The 20,719-nt window shown below is 44.2% G+C and overlaps 1 protein-coding gene across 4 annotated transcripts in view; it reads left to right on the forward strand.

Annotated features, from left to right (window-relative positions):
- Nucleotides 1–20,719, forward strand: part of NELL1 (neural EGFL like 1) — a 445,407-nt gene that overhangs the window by 89,051 nt on the left and 335,637 nt on the right. For all 4 annotated transcript variants that reach the window (XM_069968052.1, XM_069968055.1, XM_069968054.1 and 1 more), the window contains exon 4: nucleotides 11,723–11,893. In XM_069968052.1, the coding sequence (XP_069824153.1) occupies nucleotides 11,723–11,893 (171 nt within the window). The remainder of the gene's footprint in view (nucleotides 1–11,722; nucleotides 11,894–20,719) is intronic.

Below are 20,719 nucleotides of genomic sequence, written 5' to 3' on the forward strand. Positions count from 1 at the left end.
CCCAGACCAGTCCCTGGAGTAAATACATTCCCCAGACCAGTCCCTGGAGTATATACAGCCCCCAGACCAGTCCCTGGAGTAAATGCAGCCCCCAGACCAGTCCCTGGAGTAAATGCAGCCCCCAGACCAGTCCCTGGAGTAAATGCAGCCCCCAGACCAGTCCCTGGAGTAAATGCAGCCCCCAGACCAGTCCCTGGAGTATATACAGCCCCCAGACCAGTCCCTGGAGTTAATGCAGCCCCCAGACCAGTCCCTGGAGTAAATACATTCCCCAGACCAGTCCCTGGAGTAAATACATTCCCCAGACCAGTCCCTGGAGTATATACAGCCCCCAGACCAGTCCCTGGAGTAAATGCAGCCCCCAGACCAGTCCCTGGAGTAAATGCAGCCCCCAGACCAGTCCCTGGAGTAAATGCAGTCCCCAGACCAGTCCCTGGAGTAAATGCAGCCCCCAGACCAGTCCCTGGAGTATATACAGCCCCCAGACCAGTCCCTGGAGTTAATGCAGCCCCCAGACCAGTCCCTGGAGTAAATGCAGCCCCCAGACCAGTCCCTGGAGTATATACAGCCCCCAGACCAGTCCCTGGAGTATATACAGCCCCCAGACCAGTCCCTGGAGTAAATGCAGCCCCCAGACCAGTCCCTGGAGTAAATGCAGTCCCCAGACCAGTCCCTGGAGTAAATGCAGTCCCCAGACCAGTCCCTGGAGTAAATGCAGCCCCCAGACCAGTCCCTGGAGTATATACAGCCCCCAGACCAGTCCCTGGAGTATATACAGCCCCCAGACCAGTCCCTGGAGTATATACAGCCCCCAGGCCAGTCCCTGGAGTAAATGCAGCCCCCAGGCCAGTCCCTGGAGTAAATGCAGCCCCCAGACCAGTCCCTGGAGTAAATGCAGCCCCCAGACCAGTCCCTGGAGTAAATGCAGTCCCCAGACCAGTCCCTGGAGTAAATGCAGTCCCCAGACTAGTCCATCTGTGTCCATCAGTAGTGCGGTGGTGGCGGCCTGGCCCCTCTGCTGTATGTGGGATGGCAGAGTTCTGCTCTGAGGGTTGTCGGTGTATAATGGACTGTATACTTCTGTCATGATCTATTGGGGGCTGGTAAGTGTTGAGTGACAGCTGGCGCACTGCAGGGAGCGCTCCCATCCTGGCGTGTCACTGTGCAGAGTGCGGCAGAGACTTTTTGCGCACAGAGCGAGGACTGTGACAGATGTCCGGAGCCTTTCTATTACCGCTGACAGATTTGTACTCCAGCTTTATGGAATAATAAGGATTATTATTCTATTTATTAGTAATAAAGTCTCCGGAATGATGCGGCTGTGTCTGCTGCCTCAGTGAGTCTCCGTCCGTCCCTCTGTCTGACACTCCTCCCTGCAGTCTGGGCAGCAGGTGCCTGACTATAATACTTCTCTCACCGGGCACTCTAAACTCTGACTATCTGGCGATCCCTGCTGATGCGGGGACCTCACCAACAAACACATACTACTACGCAATGCCAAATACCGCCATCCAGTGCACATAATATCCTAGAGCAGCGCTAGATCAGCACCAAAGTGCAGAGCTGAGTACTGCTCCATCTGTAGTAGCAATACATACTGCCCCCTGTGGTTACCTGTCACTGCAGTGCAGAAATACATGCTGTTCCACCTGTAGTAACCTAGCACCACAGTGCTGAAGTACTTACAGCTCCACATGCACCAACATCACACTGCACCAATATATAATGCTCCACCTGTAGTAACCCAACACCACATTGAAGCTATAAATACTGCCCCCTGTGGTTACTTGACACCGCAGTGCAGAAGTACTTGCTGCTCCACATGCAGTAACATTACACTGCACTAATACATAATGCTCCACCTGTAGTAACCCAACACCACATTCAAGCAATAAATAATGCTCCCTGTTGTTACTCAGCACCATAGGGCAGAAGTAAATACTGCTCCACCTGTAGTGAAGTAACACCCCAGTTCAGCAACAACTGTTGCTCCGCTTTTAGTAAGCTAACACTGTAGTGCAGAATACATACTGCTCCACCTCTAGTTACCCAACACTACAGTGCAGGTATACATACTGCTCCACCTGAAGTAACCCAACATCACTCTGCACCAATACATACTGCTCCACCTGTAAACAAGCACCCCTGTCTTCGTAATCCACCCCTCTGCTCACCTGGCAGTTTATACACACACAGAACAGATTTTTGCTATGAGGCCCCATGAATCCTACAGTACAGACTAAGTAATGTAATGTATGTACACAGGTCCCACTCAGAATAGTGAGTGCAGCTCTGAAGTATAATACAGGATGTAACTCAGGATCAGTAATGTGATGTATGTAAACAGGGACCTCACCAGCAGAATAGTGAGTGCAGCTCTGGAGTATAATACAGTATGTAACTCAGGATCAGTAATGTAATGTATGTACACAGTGACCTCACCAGCAGAATAGTGAGTGCAGCTCTAGAGTATGTACACAGTGATTCCATTATGTAGATTTGGGGGGTGCATTCTTTATTTAGAATGTAGGAAATAAAGTCGCAGTGCTATATATATATATATATATATATATATATATATATATATATATATATATAATGTGTGTGTGCATATGTATATGTGTGTGTGTGTGTGTGTATGTATATATATATATATATATATATATATATATATATAATAATAATATAATCACATTTGCATAGTATCATCCGTTGGCAGAAATGATGTGTAATGATGGCAGCAGTCCAGCAGTCCAGCAGTATTGCAGCTATATGTGCACACGTGTGACTCCGCAGGGATGCATTAGGCACAGAATTGTATTAGTGATATAACTGTGCGCTGAGCTGTGGCCATATAATGCACGCTCCATTAAAACCTCCAGCTCCTGCTTTGCCGTCGGCCGTTCCTCCAGGCTGGGGGGGGGGGTGCAGTCCTTACACCTCCATATAGTCTATTCTCTTCCTGTACTTGTAGATGAGGAGGATTGTTGCTCTGAATGGCAGTGTCCTCCCCGGGGCGGCTTTGCACCTTGCTCTCTTCTCCACATGCTGGAAACCACTTTCCTCCATCTAATTGCCGCTCGGATAATTTACTGTGTATCAGATGAGCATTGATGGGGATTTTGGAAGGAGCCCCCCCTCACATGCCAGTATTAACATTTGCTAACGCCTTGCAAATTACTCGTACATATGTTCCGTTTTACATTCACGCCTCGCAAATGACTCCCATCTCACAGCGGAGAGAAACTTCACCGCCAAAAAGTCTCCATTTGGTGAGAAGAAAGGAAGAGAGAAGAAGAGAAACCCAGCGGGGGCTGGGGCGGGGGGGAGGGGGCCCAGATCTCCGCTCCTGCCTCTGGATTTGGCTGCAGTCTCTGGTATTGGCAAGTGAAGATCAATGCCCCTCGTAATGGTTACAATAACAAAATTGGTGCCATTCATCAAGGTGGGAAAGTCTTGTAAGGTGCACCTGGTGTCAGCCGCGGCGGGGTGGGCAGACATTCATCACCCCCTTTATTAAGTGATGGTGGCCATCTGGTGCCGAATTCACTCCCGCACAACTATTAACTCCTAGTTTGCTGCAGATTTCACCTTTCAGGTGTAATGGAGTCGAGTTTGTTGTCTCTTATATAGAAAGTGCTATACGCTTGTATGAGGCTGTAGGCTGGAACAGTCCGTGACCGCTATCACTGCATCACTACAACTCCCAACATAACAATCAGCCTCAGTGCAATAACCGCATAGGAAACCAGGCAGATCTATGCATGAAATACTGGTGACTGCAGGATGAAGACCAATATGAATATCCATGGCTAAAACTGCATTCCCATGGGTTTGCCAATGACCAATGTATAGAAATGGCGAAAACCACATCCTTCTGTGTTCACCAATGGCCAATAAACATATATGATCTAAACCACACCCCCATGTGTTCCCCAATAGCCAATGAACATATATGGGGAGAACCACGCCCCCATGTGTTCACCAACAGCCAATGAACATATATGGTGAGAACCATGCCCCCATGTGTTCACCAACAGCCAATGAACATATATGGTGAGAACCACGCCCCCATGTGTTCACAAACAGCCAATGAACATATATGGTGAGAACCACGCCCCCATGTGTTCATCAATAGCCAATGAACATATATGGGGAGAACCAAACCCCCATGTGTTCACCAACAGCCAATGAACATATATGGTGAGAACCACGCCTCCATGTGTTCATCAATAGCCAATAAACATATATGATCTAAACCACACCCCCATGTGTCCACCAATGGCCAATAAACATATATGGGGAAGCCACGCCCCCATTTGTCCACCAATGGCTAATAAACACACATGGGGAAACCACGCCCCCATGTGTCCACCAATGGCTAATAAACATATATGGGGAAACCACGCCCCCATGTGTCCACCAATGGCTAATAAACATATATGGGGAAGCCAGGCCCCATGTGTCCACCAATGGCCAATAAACATATATGGGGAAGCGACGCCCCATATGTGCACCAATGGCCAATAAACATATATGGGGAAGCCACGCCCCATGTGTCCACCAATGGCTAATAAACACACATGGGGAAACCATGCCCCCATGTGTTCACCAATGGCCAATAAACATATATGGGGAAACCACGCCCCATGTGTCCACCAATGGCCAATAAACATATATGGGGAAACCACGCCCCATGTGTCCACCAATGGCCACTAAAAACAATGATGTCTGGAGTTTTGTCAATATTGAGTGGCCGTTGCTGAACACGTGGGTGTGCGATTTTAGCGATAAATGTTCCTGAGCGCTGAAGAACACACAGCGTCCTGGTCATCAGCATGTGGGAAAAGGGCCCAAGGTCGTCAAAGCATCCTGGGAGAGGATAAAGGCTTCTTGTATCTAGCGATGACATCACCCAGTATAGACTATGACATCACTGGTCAGTAACTGACACTGTCAGGGCATGCTGGGAGTTGTAGTCCATCAGTATTGTTGATCAGTGCTCCCCTCCAGTATAGACAGTGACATCACCAGTAAGTGAAGCCTCTCCCTCCATCTCTGATACATTGTAGCGCCACGTCCGTACGATAGCAGAGAACATACTGGCGTAGGCCGCTTCTGGATCATTCTGAGCATATTGCATGGAGCTTGCTGTAATATGTAACTGTAACGTGCCAGGAGATGGCTGCCGAGACGAGAAGTAATAACATGGGAGCAGCTGTTTTCTGTGGGAGCGGCAGACGCGCCGCTGATCAGTTGCGCAGATCCACAAAGCGAGGGCGACACCTTCACACCTGTGTGCTTTATAAATGGCCGGAAAGAAGAAGAGCGAGGAAGATTACCAAATATAATGTGTATGACTATCCCGTCATATGTGTCATACAGGGGGCAGACCCCATCTATGTCTGCGGGGGGCGCCACCAGCTTCATTGTTATATCTAGTGTTATTCACAGAAATATTATTATATTATCTATTGTATATCCATATATCATGTATTATATATCTATTTATCTATCTATCTATCTATCTATCTATCTATCTATCTATCTATCTATCTATCATCTATCTATCTATCTTCTATCTATCTATCTTCTATCTATCTTCTATCTATCTATCTATCTTCTATCTATCTATCTATCTATCTATCTATCTATCTATCTCCTATCTATCTATCTATCTATCTATCTATCTATCTCCTATCTATCTATCTATCTATCTATCTATCTATCTCCTATCTATCTATCTATCTATCTCCTATCTATCTATCTCCTATCTATCTATCTCCTATCTATCTATCTCCTATCTATCTATCTCCTATCTATCTATCTATCTATCTATGTAAAGTAGCTTGACGGCACTCCAGATAAGGTGAAAAAAAAGGTTTCACATTTATTCACAAAGTGCACAGCACAGCATACAAAGTAATTAGGCAACGTTTCTGTGGCCTCTCGCCACCATTTTCAAGCCACAGTAGTGAACAAACCATATTCATTTATACAGGTGCATAATCAAAATCAAGCAAATTCATTGGAACACTTTTGCAACACTGAGATCACCAGTGATTATTTATTTGTATGCACCTGAATTTCTTTACCTAATAGATGAAGCACTAGAAGTTTACACATGTGATTGACACATCTCACAACCAATGAATTGTTTGATTACACGACCAATGAATTTGCTTGATTTTGATTATGCACCTGTATAAATGAATATGGTTTGTTCACTACTGTGGCTTGAAAATGGTGGCGAGAGGCCACAGAAACGTTGCCTAATTACTTTGTATGCTGTGCTGTGCACTTTGTGAATAAATGTGAAACCTTTTTTTTCACCTTATCTGGAGTGCCGTCAAGCTACTTTACATATATATTGTGGACTCGTGGTTGGAGTATTTGCCTGGCACCCATATTTTTCCTGTGCTGCTGAAATTACTAAAAATATCTATCTATCTATCTATCTATCTATCTATCTATCTATCTATTATCTATCTATCTATCTATTATCTATCTATCTATCTATCTATCTATCTATCTATCTCCTTATCCATCTATCTATCTATCTATCTATCTCCTATCTATCTATCTATCTCCTATCTATCTATCTATCTATCTATCTATCTATCTATCTATCTCCTATCTATCTATCTATCTATCTATCTATCATCTATCTCCTATCTATCTATCTATCTATCTATCTATCTATCTATCTATCTCCTTATCCATCTATCTATCTACCTATCTCCTATCTATCTATCTGTCTCCTATCTATCTATCTCCTATCTATCTATCTATCTATCTATCTATCTATCTATCTATCTATCTATCTATCTATCCATCTATCTATCTCCTATCTATCTATCTATCTATCTCCTATCTATCTATCTATCTATCTATCTATCTATCTATCTATCTATCATCTATCTCCTATCTATCTATCTATCTATCTATCTATCTATCTATCTATCTATCTATCTATCTAGGCAGGAGCACGTCGCTGTGGCTGAAATTGCAAACATACAAAAACACAAGAAATGCAACAGCTGACTGCAATGGCAAGATACAGACCCACTACAGACATGAAAATAGATAAAAGCAACCCCCCCCCCCAACTGCTAAAAAAAAGCCCACAAAAATAATGGGGCTCTTGGTTACCATTTGCAAGCAGTGTAAACCACCCCACCACGATAAGGTGGCCCCATGCTGGGGTGGACCTATACTGTTCTATGGCCTCTCCATGGCGTGTAATACACCTATGCTCTGGGCATGCAAGATCCATCTTATACCGGCCAAAGTAATTACACCACCTGGGTGGGGACAGGTGGAGTGCGCAAACCAAGTAGAGGCAGCCACTCCCCCATCTGGAACACAGAAAAAAGACAAATTTGGTCAACTCTCCTAGAACACCATTCACACTAGGCAGGAGCACGTTGCTTTTGCCGGTATAAGATGGATCTTGCATGCCCAGAGAGGCCATAGTACAGTGTAGGGTCCGCCCCGATATGAGGCCACCTTATCGTGGTGGGGTGGTTTACACTGTTTGCTAATAGTAACCAAGAGCATGAGTATTTTTTGGGGAATTTCTTTTTTTTTTATAGTTGGGGGGGGGGGGGGGGGTCACACCTTCCCTACTGATTGGCTGAGCAGATATTAAAGAAGTCAGTCGAAAATTTTCATTTCAATATTGTATTGTCCCCAAAGTCAGCAAGTCACCAATATTACAGGAAGTGCCTATAAACTGCTTTTTCCCCTGCACTTACTACTGCATCAAAGCTTCACTTCCTGGATAGCATGGTGATGTCACTTCCTGGATAACATGGTGATGTCACTTCCTGGATAACATGGTGATGTCACTTCCTGGATAACATGGTGATGTCACTTCCTGTATAACATGGTGATGTCACTTCCTGGATAACATGGTGATGTCACTTCCTGGATAACATGGTGATGTCACTTCCTGGATAGCATGGTGATGTCACTTCCTGGATAGCATGGTGATGTCACTTCCTGGATAGCATGGTGATGTCACTTCCTGGATAGCATGGTGATGTCACTTTTTGGATAACATGGTGATGTCACTTCCTGGATAACATGGTGATGTCACTTTTTGGATAGCATGGTGATGTCACTTCCTGGATAACATGGTGATGTCACAACCTGACTCCCAGAGCTGTGCGGGCTGTGGCTGCTGGAGAGGATGGTGGCAGGGGCACACTGAGGGACACAGGGCACTGGAGGGACACTGAGCATCCCTCTGCCATCATCCTCTCCAGCAGCCACAGCCCGCACAGCTCTGGGAGTTGGGTCGGGACATCACCATGTTATCCAGGAAGTGACATCACCGTGTTATCCAGGAAGTGACATCACCGTGTTATCCAGGAAGTGACATCACCGTGTTATCCAGGAAGTGACATCACCATGTTATCCAGGAAGTGACATCACCATGTTATCCAGGAAGTGACATCACCATGTAATCCAGGAAGTCACATCACCATGTTATCCAGGAAGTCACATCACCATGTTATCCAATACAATACAATACTTTAATATAAAGATGTTGTTTATATATTTATATTGAAAAAGTGAGGTGACCACCATCACTAACTTCACTGCAAAAAGTTTGCCCCCCTCCCCCCCCCAAATCCATCCCAGACTACTGAATGACCGATCCTAACATCCTCTCATTTAGTTTTATTAGTCCTATCGATACGTTGCAGTCGCTGTGGTAATCTCCACGGTTGAGCGTGATGTCCCAGCTCGGTGGCGGTGTGTTTGTTTGCCCCATGCGGGTGCAGGCGCCTGTGTGTTATCAATAGCCGCCTGCTGCCGGGAGCCCCACTTATTAATAATCCTCGCCAATCTGATAATTTATTTGTTTTGAATCGTAGATCTAAGCGTCTCCGGATCAAACGTCATGGCTTCCTATAGTTTCCCCCTTTCTTCCATCTGAATGATTAGGATCTGCAGCTCTGGAGGAACAGATGTTTCATAATCTACAGCTTAATAAACACTGTTCATAAGAAGGTTAGAAATGGTGGTGGATAGATACGCCTGTGTCTTAAAGGGGTACTCAAGCACAAATGTTTTTCTTTTAAATCACCTGGTGTCAAAAATTTATATAGATTTGTAATTTACTTCTATTAAAAAATCTCCAGTCTTCCAGTACTTATCAGCTGCTGTATGCCCTGCAGGAAGTGGTGTATTTTTTTTTCAGTCTGACACAGTGCTCTCTGCTGCCACCTCTGTCCATGTCAGGAACTGTCCAGAGCAGGAGAGGTTTTCTATGGGGATTTGCTGCTGCTCTGGACAGTTTCTGACATAGACAGAGGTGACAGCAGAGAGCACTGTGTCAGACTGGAGAGAATAAACCACTTCCTGCAGGACATACAGCAGCTGATAAGTACTGGGGGTAAACTCAAGCAATTTACAAATCTGTATAGTTTTTGACACCAGTTGAATGAAAAAATAAATTAATAAATAAATATATATATATATATATAAATATATATATATATATATATATATATATATATATATATATATATCTTTTCTTTTCTAAATAACCCCTTTAATTTCTTAAATCGGACTATAGTACACAAAAACGAAAAATGTAAAGGGTATCGAGGATTCTAAAAAACTTCTACAAATAGCGCCACTTTTGTGCTTTGGTTGTGTGTGGTATTACATCTCTGCTCAATTCACTTCAGTGAAGATGAGCTGCAGTACCACACCCAAACTGAGGACAGGAGTGGCGCTGTTTCTGGGGGAAAAAAAAAAGTCTATTTGTGTAATCCTGAATAACCCCTTTAAGGTGGTCCCAACCAGCACCAACCCACCCCTGATCACTGGAAGACATGGCGTTCGTTGCATTGTGGAGCTTTGTTGGACACTTCTGCGTCAGCAATGATGAGTTGGCGTTGTCCTTATATAAGCAGTCAGGATGGACTCAGCGTATACTGATGGTACGGCCATATGATTAGGAGTCTGTGAATAGGCCTCATTGTGGTGGCGTCTGGGCAGGACGTTATGGCCGTTGTATAGTCATACCATCCATTGGCTTTGGGTGAGTTATACCCCACCATCACAACGTGTCACAGCTGCGTAGTGGAAATGTTCCTCAGTTGTAAGGCTGTAAATGTCGCAGATCGAGTGGCGGCACCCTTGCAGCGCTCAGCCCGCAGCTTGATGGATGCAGCGGATATTTGTGCCTACAAGCCTGGGGGGAAATTCTGAATTATTGGCCACTGCCAGCCAGCGCCGGCGCTCTGTAGATCTCCGCGTCCTGGCCGGATTGTTTAGAGTAAAAGGTGTTCCAGATGAAACACAGGAAATATATTCATTCTGGGCTGTACATGGAGGAGGAGGCGCCAGCGCTGCATGCAGCGGCATATACAAGATGAAGTAGTGGCATGTGAGGCCATATACATCACTCTCTGCATCATCTAAGTCCAGGAAACGACTATGCCTTTATATTTAAAGGGGTACTCCGCTCAAACATCACTTTTGATATGTTGCTGCCCATGGTGAGACACACAATCCCTTCCATACTTGTTATTATCTACTCAGTCTCCTTCTCCCAGTTCTCAGCTGCTGCTTTCTGCTAAAGACACAAAAATCTGTGTGAGCTTTTCTCTTTGTCTCCCCCTCTGCAACTTTGTAGCTTCTTTGTAATGCTGGAAGGTTTAAACAAAGTGAAATCATCAGCAATGTGATCTTTCCTGCACAAAGAAGCTGCAGAGTTGAAGATACAGCCTGCCAGAGACTTGATTACATCAGCCGTCTCAGAAGCGAGGGGGGAGGAGGAAAGCTCACACACAGATTTTTGTGTCTTCAACAGAAAGCAGCAGCTCGGAACTGGGGGAAGGACATTAAGTAGATAATAACAAGTATGGAAGGAATTGTCTCACAATGGGCAGCAACCTATCAAAAGTTATGTTTGAGCGGAATACCCCTTTAAAAGTGTGTGTACTTATTGCTTCGATGCATCCATATTACATCTAATTGGTTTTGATTATATACCCCCTTATGATTATAGATTTGTGTAGTCTGACCCTACAGACATGCATTGGTCTATGTCATACCTGTAAGTTATTAGAGGGCTAGAAAAACATGGCCGCTATCTTCCAGAAACAGCTCCTCTCTGTCTCTCAGGTTGTGGGCCTTTTTGCAGTTGTGCTTAATGGAGCTGAATCGTAATACCTCACACAACCTGGGGACAAGGGTGGCGCTCTTTTAGCAAGACAGTAGTTGTGTTTTTTTCTACTGTTGGATAACACCTTTAGGAAAAAAGAACAAAATGTTAAAGTTTTGATTGGCCGGGGATTTGTGAGGCTGAGCGCTTCCCTCCCCAGCTCGCTTCTCTACATGACTTAACAGGAGATAGGCTCCATAGATGGACACTTGAGCCCATCCCTGTCTACTCTGATGTCTTCTATGTAAAGCCGATAATGTGACAGATGATTGCAGGATCTGACTACACAGGGGTTGTTTGTTGTCTGTTACCATGGAGACACACAAACTGCTGCTAATTACCTGCATAGATACGTTGTATCTAACTATATGTGTATATACGTTCCTCCTTATTCTGCTGATGTTCTGCAGAATAAATAAGAATTTCTGCTGGAATAGAATGTTTCCTTGTGAGAGGTCATGTCGGGCGCACTCCACGGCCCGGCCGTTCTATGTGAGCGCTCGTCATCTCTCATCTCCTTCTGTTTTCTTGTAGCTTCTTTGAACTGGAGAGCAGCGGTTTAAGGGATGAAATTAGATACCACTACAGGTTTAATGGAAAATCAAGGACAGAAGCCTTTCCCTATAGACTGGCAGACGGGCAGTGGCACAAGATTGCGCTGACAGTCAGCGGCTCCCACGTCCTCATCCACGTGGACTGCAACAAGTAAGTGGAGAGTCTACTGTACGGAAATGTTTACTGTGTATAATACAGAATCTGTAATGTAATTGATGTACATAGTGACCCCACCAGCAGAATAGTGAGTACAGCTCTGGAGTATAATACAGGATGTAACTCAGGATCAGTAATGTAATGTATGTACACAGTGACCCCACCAGCAGGATAGTGAGTGCAGCTCTGGGGTATAATACAGGATGTAACTCAGAATCAGTAATGTAATGTATGTACACAGTGACCCCACCAGCAGAATAGTGAGTGCAGCTCTGGGGTATAATACAGTATGTAACTCAGGATCAGTATTGTAATGTATGTACGCAGTGACCCCACCAGCAGAATAGTGAGTGCAGCTCTGGAGTATAATACAGGATGTAACTCAGGATCAGTAATGTAATGTACACAGTGACCCCATCAGCAGAATAGTGAGTGCAGCTCTGGAGTATAATACATGATGTAACTCAGGATCAGTAATGTATGTACACAGTGACCCCACCAGCAGAATAGTGAGTGCAGTTCTGGGGTATAATACAGGATCAGTAATATAATGTATGTACACAGTGACCCCCACCAGCAGAATAGTGAGTGCAGCTCTGGAATATAATACAGGATGTAACTCAGGATCTGTAATGTAATGTATGTACACAGTGACCTCACCAGCAGAATAGTGAGTGCAGCTCTGAAGTATAATATAGGATCAGTATTGTAATGTATGTACACAGTGACCTCACCAGCAGAATAGTGAGTACAGCTCTGGAGTATAATACAGGATGTAACACAGGATCAGTAATGTAATGTATGTACGCAGTGACCCCACCAGCAGAATAGTGAGTGCAGCTCTGGAGTATAATACAGGATGTAACTCAGGATCAGTAATGTAATGTATGTACACAGTGACCTCACCAGCAGAATAGTGAGTACAGCTCTGGAGTATAATACAGGATGTAACACAGGATCACTTCAGGATAAGTAATGTAACATATGAGCACTTGGTGTTTAACCAGCATAGGTGTACATTGTGTACGTTGCATTACTGGCGCTGTGTCCTTGGGTGACCGCCTCTCTTACCTATTAGGATGTGGGGGTCGGGCTGGTGGCTTCCGCTGATGCTTCCTGTGAACATTTCTAGTGTTGCTTTCATGTCTCCTTTTATTTGCGGCATTGTGTGTGAAGTAGAGGAGTAGAGACGGCGACTTTTATCAAGCCGGCAAATCTCCAGCCGCATAGAAAGCCTGGTGTTTTATTTGTACGCCTGTTTGAATTTATTCCGTTCTCCGGCGTTCTCCCTAAGTGCTTAAGTAGTTCGCTCTGTTTTCTCTAAGCTTTAAATGTCGACCTTTTTACATCTGAAGAAATAGAAATCTGCATTATTTTCCTGCGTTCCCTGCGACAAATCCCCCGGCTCATTTAGTAAATGTAATAAGCGCAACAATAATCTGTTCTTAAACTATAAATAATAGACGCCGGCCCCCGATTCTCCAAAGTGTCATGTCAAGTGGATTGGAGGCAGCAGATGGAGCTCCTGAAACGCACCGCGCACGCTCCCCCCTCACCCGCGTCACTAAAGAGGACAGATTAATTTTGTGCTTCTTGGTTTTATGGAATTAACCATTAGAAATTAAGATCTGGGGACGTCTCTAAAGAGCTTGGAGTCCACAGCCCACCAGGGCCTTTATGTTCTCTAGGCAGCCTTGGTAGGGCCAGCCGACCATCTACTATGTATGGTGGCCTCCAGATACTCCCCAGACGCTTGGTGTCAGAAGTGAGAAGGATCAGGCAGTTGGATTTTAAGGGGTTATGTTGAAGTTAACTCTCCCCTCTTCCTATTAAGAACACATGCATGCTCATCTGATGATAGTGTGCATGTATAGGGGGGAACATGAGACCATTTACTATGTATGGTGGCCTCCAGATAGTCCCCAGACACCTGGTGTCAGAAGTGAAAAGGATCAGGCAGTTGGGTTATCTGGCAGTTTACTCCCCCCTCTTCCCATTAAGAACACATGCATGCTCATCTGATGATAGTGTGCATGTGTATAGGAGAACAGGAGACCTTCTACTATGTATGGTGGCCTCCAGATACTCCCCAGACACTTGGTGTCAGAAGTGAGAAGGATCAGGCAGTTGGATTATAAGAGGGTTATCTGGCAGTTTACTCCCCCCTCTTCCCATTAAGAACACATGCATGCTCATCTGATGATAGTGTGCATGTGTATAGGAGACGTTCTACTATGTATGGTGGCCTCCAGATAGTCCCCAGACACTTGGTGTCAGAAGTGAGAAGGATCAGGCAGTTGGATTTTAAGGAATTATGTGGCAGTTTACTTTCCCCTCTTCCCATGAAGAACACATGCATTCTCATCTGATGATAATGTGCATGTATACAGGGGAACATGAGACCATCTACTATGGATGGTGGCCTCCACATACTCCCCAGACGCTTGGTGTCAGAAGTGAGAAGGATCAGGCAGTTGGATTATAAGGGATTAGATGGCAGTTTACTCTCCCCTCTTCCCATGAAGAACACATGCATTCTCATCTGATGATAATGTGCATGTATACAAGGGAACATGAGACCATTTACTATGGATGGTGGCCTCCAGATACTCCCCAGACGCTTGGTGTCAGAAGTGAGAAGGATCAGGCAATTGGATTATAAGGAATTATGTGGCAGTTTACTTTCCCCTCTCCCCATTAAGAACACATGCACGCTCATCTGATGATAATGTGCATGTGTATGGGGAGAACAGGAGAGGTAGCTGTTGGCTTAAGGGCAACTATCTAATTTCTAAGGCCAGCTTTAAAGGATAGACTCCTCCAGGCAAATCTATAACCTTGTTATGACTAGTACGTGTTCTGCAGGGGCGGAGCCTGTCAGGAAGACTAAGAATGCCAACAGGAAAATTTCACTGTCCGGCTCCACCCCCTAGGAACCTTAACCAAGTGGAACACAGGATGTGAAATATGCCTAAGCTGTCAGTGTCACTAGATAGAGCCAGATCTGTTCTTTGAGACCCCACAAATCAAATATCTGAATGATATGACAGGGGTTGAGGGGAATCACATTTTTTTAATGAATTTTTAACGTTTTTGATTTTTTTTTCTTCTCAGTCTTGTTTAACAAAATCCTGAATTGAGGCTAACTTTAAAGGTTTCAATTTTTTTTGGACAGAAATCTGTTCCCCTTTTAGCTACTGCAGGGATCACTTTTCATCATTCGGCTCCTTATTACAGATGGGATTGTGCTTTAATGTGACATCAATATATAGATATAACTGGATCCACTGATCACTATAGAGGATATCAATGCTCACCTCCTTTCCCTCCCTGCACAAGTCACAAAGCATGCCCACAACACTCTCCTGTAGATGTCAGTAGATAAATACCACAAGTCACTCCCCCTCCTTGTACAGTGACTTTTCATAAGTCACAGGGCATGCCAACAACACTCTCCTTTAGAAGTAAGTAGATGAAGGCCACACCTCACCTACTTTCCCTTCTCCACAAGTCACAGAGCATGCCCACAAAACTCTCCTATAAAAGCACAAGATTTGGGTCAGAACTGATGCATTTCTGGTTGCAGTACTTATATCTATGTAGCGATGCCTGATGTATTAGTCTGCCTTGTGTTCTGAAAGTAGTTTTATAGCTATTCTGCCTTCAGTACAATCTTGTGGGAGTATGGGGGGGGGGGGTATACTTCTTTGTGTTTGTGTTGTTGCACACCTTTCCATCACATGTGTACATACCTGCCACTAGCTGTGTGCATACACTGTGTTCTTCTATAGACCTTTGTGGTCGGGAATTTACCATGCACCATATTTATCCAATATCTTCTGGTTCAGTGAAGTCTGTTAATGTTGTAATTACCGCCTTATATTTAGTTGCACGCACCGCTGGGCCGAGAACAATAGGCCGGATATAGCATTTTACCGCTTCACATTGTAAGAGTGAAGGCTCGTTCTCCTAGATACGTCGGCTTTATCTGCTGATTCCGAATCACATAGCTCATCCCTGGTACGAGTTATGGTCGTACATGCCTGCGTCCAGTCATCGGGGACTATTGTTTCATTCAGTTTTTGGATGAAAGGGTTAATATAAGGGAGATTTGATCATTGTTTTAGTGCCATTTGTGGTACTCGTCCTAACCCAATGTAGCAATGTGCTCTGCCGTAACTCTGAAGAAGTACTTGTAGAGTGAGAAGTTTACTTGTACCCGTTTATAGACTATAGTCTGACCACCTTGTGCCCTACAGTGTTGAGTGACCCATCCTAATAGGGTGATACATGTCCCAGCCTTGGTTATCTGGGTGAACCTTAGTATTCCATGGGTGTCCCAGTTACCTGCACTGTGAGATAGGATACATAGACCTTCCTTTGGTAGCTTTGTCCTATCCAGGCTAGTTCCTCTTGTGTATCAGGATACTGCCCTGCACTTTTTAGACTGGTTCTTGGGTTAGGGTGTTCCTGGGTTCTTCTCCTTTTTTAGTGTTTAGCACTGCATAGTAAATATAGTGGTAGTAAGGGAAGAACTGGTTGTCTGTAGCTGCACTTTGGTCCCGGACAAGGGTCCTGGCACAAGCCAGGCCCTGGTTTCTCTCCTATGAGAATCTGACTAGAACTGCTCACTACACTTCCTTCACCAAGTAACTACTCCTACGGGGGCCAAGTGAACTACCCTGTGAGTGGTGGGGATGAGTGTGTGCATAAGAAAGAAGAAAAGAGATTGGTTAGAAGTAAAGGGCACTTCCTATTGGTCACTAATAACACATGGCATACAATAAATTATTAATCCATGAACCTCCTCAGCTGTGCCATACATAGAAATACAAAATACTGACATCTAGTGGTGAATCTGTAAAATAGCTCTGCATCACCACTTAACCTGAAGAAAGAAGCTTTTGCGACAGGTGCATAAGAGAAGAGAAAAGAACACCAGTGGTGGGACACCTCACATGCATATAACAACCCCTTCTAAAATACAACTGCCAAGGTGATCATCTGATCGCTCCAATTCCTGATCCAGATAACCTCAAAAAACAGCTGATTTTGCTAGCTAGGTATTTTCCCTACAGTGACCTCTACAGGGAGGATGTCGTATTACATTACAGCCATCTAAGTCATTGCCAGTATGTCTAATACAAGGAGAGCCCCTCAGAACAGCTGCTACAGCACCTACTCTGCTGCGCTTTGACATAGTGTGGTGGAAGTGCACAGACTGAACTGGTTGGCACTGTGCTGGGCTAATTATTTACACAGTACAGTACTATAAATGTGGAGGAAGAAGGGGTTACTGATGTACTTGGCTTTACATCCGAAGAAAGGAGAGAAACAGCAGCAATACAGCAATGAAGGAGTTTCATTAAGCACTGAATCACTGCTGATGAGAGGGAAATCTTGATTTACCTTTCAGGGACAGTTTAGATCCTCTGGAGAATGGACACAGTTCGAAAAAGCACTGTAAATTCTTGATTTACCTTGTAGGGACAATTTAGATCCTCTGGAAAATGGACACGGCTTTCAAAGGCACTGTAAATTCTTGATTTACCTTTCAGGGACAGTTTAGATCCTCTGGAACTGGTTCGCACTGTTCTGGACTCACAGTACGGTACTATAAATGGCATATTGAGGGAGAAGGGGTTACTGCTGCAATGGCTTTAAAACAGAAGAAAGGAAAGAAACAGCAGCATCACAGCAATGAATGAGTTACAATAAGGATTGAATCATTACTGGTGAGAGGTAAGTTTTGATTTACCTTTCAGGGACAGTGTAGATCCTCTTAAGAGGTTGGTACTGTGCTGGGCTAATTATTTATATTGTACAGTACTAAATATTGTATATCGAGGGAGAAGGGGTTACTGATGCACTTGGCTTAACATCAGAAGAAAGGAGAGAAACAGCATCATTACAACAATAAGAGTTAAACCAAACATTAAAGGGAAGTCTTGATTTACCTTTCAGGGACAGTGTAGATCCTCTGGAGAATGGACACAGCTTGAAAAAGCACTGTCTCTCCTTATTCCCAGCACATAGTAGTAGCTAAGCCCCGCCCCATTTTCTGTTTTCTGTCTTGCTGTTCCTGTTACTAAAGACAGAATTTACCTAACAACAGTCAGTGGTCAGCAGGAAGTGAGACACCTAGTGGCCAATTTTTTCCCCGTTTTCTGATAAATGAGGGTATTTTTAGATCTGTTAGGAATCACACTGGCTATCACGTGGATCGAGAACTTTAACACCTTCTATTAGAGGGTTGTGAGGCTTTTCATTATATAATAATTCTGATTTATTTATATGAAACAAAAAAATTCCTTCATTGTTAATCCTGGCGGCGGCTTCCGCCCAGTAATAATGCAGGGCTCGGGGTTCCACCTGCCGGCTGTCAGTGAATAAGCTCTGGGCTTCCAGCGTGAAGTCTTTATGCTGAGGTAAAGCATTCATCGCAAACAACTGGCATGAAAGTCAATGCGGAAAAATTTCGGCCTCGCTCTCAGTCCAGCAGCGAGAAATCTATCGGCTAATTGTGGAGGTAACCAGCGCCGGGCCCTCGCTATACGACTAATGAAGAATTGCGCCATAGATTGTCTGGACGGGGCACATGTGAGGGGCGGGATCAGAGACTGGATTGATTAAATGGAGTAGTTCATCTGATTAACATTACGCTAAGCTGCTTACACAACAAGGTTATAGAATGACGGCCGCCGCTGCTGCCGCATCCAGTGTAGCATTGCTGTGTATACCAGCGCATGGGCCCTATATAGCAGAAAGTTCCCATTGTACCAATCCCTATCCTTCTCTCAGCGCCACACCTTTCTGTAGGTGATCTGTGGTACTGCAGCTGCCCATATGGCCAATAAATCACATGATCTCTAGTATAGGGGGCATGCCTCACAGACCTCTGGATGACTAGGTATGACATGGACGCCCATGGCTTCATGTGATACGGTATAGCAGGAGAGATAAGCGGTGCCCTATCCAACATCGCGGCTATGCTTATTCCAGATGAGAGAAAGAGGGATACCAACTCTTCCTTTATAATGTGCCTGCACCTGTCTATGGGTGTATCTAAAAATTCAGCCTTGCTCCATTGACATGAATGGGGCTAAGGTGCAGTACCACACACAGCCTGATGAAATGTGCGGCGCTGTTTTTTAAAGAAGCTTCTATCCTTATGTAATTCTGGACAGCACTTTTAAATCTAATTCCAGGAATACCAACATTTCTCTAGTCCTCTCCAAGTTCACAGATAGTCCAACCTCCTTAGCGTCATGTCTAAGTCTTACCCGGCCTGTTCAGGTATGTTCGGCCTATTGATAGCTTCTTCCTCTGTTATTGTACTGTGCTGGAGTGAAGCCAACAACAAAATAGATTCTAAGAAGTATTACATAGGGCCTGTAAATTGCAATCAATGTTGTGCTGATTCCTCAGGGGTGGGTGATGCTCTATACTGCAGTTCCTCAGGGGCGGGCCTTAAAGGGATCCTGTCACATTAAAAGTACATTCCAATAAACGCATCCTGTTGTAGAGTGAGAGGAGCTGAGCAGATTGAAATATAGTTTATAAAAAAAAGTTTCAGGACAACTTCTTATATCTTCTTGTTTTGTCCTAAGCAGTCATGTGGGCGGTCCTACTCAATGATTGACAGCTCTGAGTAACCAAGTGTGGAGAGAGAGCTTGACTACGTAGTTCATTGACAGATAATGAGATACGGTATAATGATAAAATATTAGAGGGCCTGGCGTTCTCCGCTTCTTAAGGAGGCGGCACAAGTATCTGGGACCCATTTTGAGTGTTTTTGGAGCAGGTGAGGTGATTGAGACTGCAGGCGCCGCTCTCCTCCAGCTGTCTGCAGACATAATGGTCGCCAGCATCTTACCGGAGTAATGGATGTGTTGTGATGAGAACATAGACCACCTGCGCACATTTACATTATTGCGCCGACCTGCGAATTTGACATAAATTTATGGCTGCTTGACATTTAAGGAAGACACAATATAAACCATTCCAGCTGAAGGAGCCGAACATTATTCAGCTCCATTTAACTTTGTTGCCCGGAGCCCATCGCCGCGCTTTATAAAACTGTCCAACTTTTGGGAAAAAATGCTGCAATTTATATGTCAATTATGTAATAAAATTCCGAGAGGATCTCAGATTATGATTGGGCTGTTTCATGTAAAAGTCACGCTAAATATTTACAATGCGGCATCCGAACAGCGACGTAACCTGACCGGAGCCGAGCCGCCACATTCACCACAGAGATGAGAGACAATGGATGCCGCCGGAGAAAGAGAGAAGCCTCGGGGTCTCCAAAGTAGTAGTATAGGAGTTATATTCCTGTATATAGGGAGCAGTATTATAGTAGTTATATTCCTGTATATAGGGGCAGTATTATAGCAGTTATATTCCTGTATATAGGAGCAGTATTATAGTAGTTATATCCCTGTATATAGGGGCAGTATTATAGTAGTTATATCCCTGTATATAGGAGCAGTATTATAGCAGTTATATTCCTGTATATAGGGGCAATATTATAGTAGTATATTCCTGTATATAGGAGCAGTATTATAGTAGTTATATTCCTGTATATAGGAGCAGTATTATAGTAGTTATATTCCTGTATATAGGGGCAGTATTATAGCAGTTATATTCCTGTATATAGGATCAGTATTATAGTAGTTATATTCCTGTATATAGGAGCAGTATTATAGTAGTTATATTCCTGTATATAGGAGCAGTATTATAGTAGTTATATTCCTGTATATAGGATCAGTATTATAGTAGTATATATTCCTGTATATAGGGGCAGTATTATAGCAGTTA

This window comes from Dendropsophus ebraccatus, chromosome 4 (genome assembly GCF_027789765.1).
Source record: "Dendropsophus ebraccatus isolate aDenEbr1 chromosome 4, aDenEbr1.pat, whole genome shotgun sequence".
NCBI lineage: Eukaryota > Metazoa > Chordata > Amphibia > Anura > Hylidae > Dendropsophus > Dendropsophus ebraccatus.